Consider the following 2,748-nt stretch of genomic DNA (forward strand, 5'->3'; position numbering starts at 1 on the left):
TCTCTATTTATGCGTAGGAATACTTGGGAATAGATTTCCTAAATTAAAAATAACTTTGCGCTGATTTCCCAGTGATTTTACAGTCTTAAATTCAACAACGAAAATTATAATTTGTCTTTTGTTTTGCTCAGAAAACTTGGGGGGGGCAAATAAAATCACCTGCGTGGAACCACCTATTGGGGAACCTTGTTATAGGTCATATTGAGAGTTTAAAAAAGAATGACTGCTGGTCTCCAGGCCTGGGGATTCATTAAAAATTAGTTTTGGATGATCGGGCACAAATAATCTCAGAAAATAAATATTTCACTGTATTTTCGGTTTCGGAAGGCATAACATGTTTTGGAACTATTACATGGAACAGAAAGTATCTTCTGCAACGGTATAATTGTTTAACTCTATAAATATAATTTATATAGTTTTTTATTTTTCTTTCTTCCTCTCTTCGCCTCCTTCGTTCCGCCTCTCTGGATACACACACGCATGCACACTTGCACGAACACACACTCTTCCCATCCTCCTCCTCCTCCTCCTCACTTGCAGACGAATTGGTCCACGGTTTTGGTGCAGCGCTTGCACTTGACATAGCAGCACCAGTGGAACTTGCAGTGGCATCGCTCCACAATCTGGGCCTTGTACTGGTCATAACCCCGGCCACAGCACATCAGCTCACAGCCATCCATGCCCTCCGAGGTCTTATTGCACAGTCTGCCTACAGTACCCAGGGAGCCTGTGCTCTGGTTGGACAGACAGTAGTCTGGGCTGGACTCGATGTAGACCAGGTCATGGCTGGTGGGGGGGTTGAACTTGCTGTCCCGCTGCACCAGCTTGCCACGCGAGTTGAGCTTCATGGAGGCCGCGCTGTCGTACTTCTCCTTCAGGGTCTCGCCCACCTTGCGGAAGTCTGCCAGCTGCAGCCAGCACGTCTTCAGACTGCAGGAGCCCGACACACCATGGCACTTACAGGAGACATGGGCCAGGTCCGACACCGTCTGAGAGGAGAGAAGAAGAGGTAGAGAGAGGGGGACAGACTGATTATTATCACCAACTAGAGAGACAACACAGGACTAAGAGAAAGCAGAGAACAGATACGTTTCATCTAAAAAGGTCAAACTGCCAACACTGTACACATGCTTTACTGTATGTGTGAACGTATCACGCATCAGATCTCACAGACGTCATTAGGGAGAAGTACATGATGCCCTCTATGGCCCACTGTCAGCAGAACAGAACCCTGTCAGCAGAACAGAACCCTGTCCGCAGAACAGAACCCTGTCAGCAGAACAGAACCCTGTCCGCAGAACAGAACCCTGTCCGCAGAACAGAACCCTCATTTCTACCAGTCAGAAGAGATGTGAAAGCAACACGGTCTGGCAAGCTGTTTCCATTGAGGCTGTCGAGGCCTCAATTTGAAATGAACTACAGAAAGAGCTCAGCGAGCCTCAGAGGAGAGACAGAGCTGTTACACAGATGATCAAGTGATACTGTCCTACGCCCATCGGCTTGACCTGGATTATCTCTCTCTCCCCTTCCCTCACTACTGTCATTAGGAATCAACTTCAGGACAGCTGAAGTAGGTGGAGATGGACTTGTTTTCCTCCTTTGAGTGTGCGTGTGTGTGTGTCATTAGAATAAGTATGCAAGCACATTCCTTCAGTTAGTCAGGGTGTGTGTGTGTCATTAGAATAAGTATGCAGGCACAGTCCTTCAGTTAGTCAGGGTGTGTGTGTGTCATTAGAATAAGTATGCAGGCACAGTCCTTCAGTTAGTCAGGGTGTGTGTGTGTCATTAGAATAAGTATGCAGGCACAGTCCTTCAGTTAGTCAGGGTGTGTGTGTGTCATTAGAATAAGTATGCAAGCACAGTCCTTCAGTTAGTCAGGGTGTGTGACAGAGCGTATTCCTGCTCACCCTCCGTCCAGCCTCGTTATTGTGTAGGTTCATCATGAGCCGGGCACTCTCGAAGGATCCTTTGGCATAGCTCTTCTCCCGCTCCCGCGCGTCAACAAACTCTTTAGAGAATCTGTAGCCATAGTTCAGGTTGTCCCCGCAGCCGCCCCACAGCCAATCACGAGGCAGGTCTTTGGGCCGTGCAGCACGACTGCAGCCGCAGCTCGACAGCTCCCCCTCTCTGCAAGCCCTGCTCACGGCATTGACCACCCCCGCCGCGCTGATGGCATACGTAAATGCTGTTTCTCTGCTTCCTGTGGACAGAGACAGAAGAGCAACATGAATATATGACAGCCCTGGTGATGGATTGAATTTGAAGTGATGAGTCAAAGTCTAAAAAGAAGAGATGAGTCCTGGAATAAAGGTCAACATTGTGAGTCATTGTAGTGGAGTCCAGCCTGGCCAGAAACAGCACTTCATGGAGCTTTAACATGAGTCAACAATATGGAGCAGAACGATCACACCATGTTAACTTCTGGATATAGTGGGCTCATCTAACCATGCTTCCAACAGTAGAACGGTCCTGACGCTTTGCCTCCATCCTTCAGGACATTGATAGTTGTTGGGAGTTAGCCAATAAGAGCAGAGCACTCTCCAGGGGCAGCTGCCAAACCAAAGCAATGTTTCAAACCAGTCATTTCCCTGAGCAACATGCCAACTGAGCAAACTGGCTCCATCACATCACTGCCTACATCTTTCTGACACGCAGTGTTAACCTTCCATTAAAGACAGCCACTCTACAGTTTACAGTACTGGTGAGAGGGAGAAGAGCCACCTAAAGCACCAGTCTCAGTGCTCATCT

At 48.1% G+C, this 2,748-nt stretch overlaps 1 protein-coding gene across 1 annotated transcript in view; it reads right to left on the reverse strand.

Annotated features, from left to right (window-relative positions):
- Nucleotides 1-446: 446 nt before the first annotated feature.
- wnt5a (wingless-type MMTV integration site family, member 5a) overlaps nt 447-2,748 on the reverse strand; it is a 32,806-nt gene continuing 30,504 nt past the window's right edge. The window contains exons 4-5 of the mRNA XM_071348969.1: nt 1,908-2,200; nt 447-989 (exon numbers count right to left, since the gene is read on the reverse strand). Of these exons, the coding sequence (XP_071205070.1) occupies nt 531-989; nt 1,908-2,200 (752 nt within the window). The 3' untranslated portion in view covers nt 447-530. The remainder of the gene's footprint in view (nt 990-1,907; nt 2,201-2,748) is intronic.

This window comes from Salvelinus alpinus, chromosome 17 (genome assembly GCF_045679555.1).
Source record: "Salvelinus alpinus chromosome 17, SLU_Salpinus.1, whole genome shotgun sequence".
In the NCBI taxonomy this organism is placed as follows: Eukaryota; Metazoa; Chordata; class Actinopteri; order Salmoniformes; family Salmonidae; genus Salvelinus; species Salvelinus alpinus.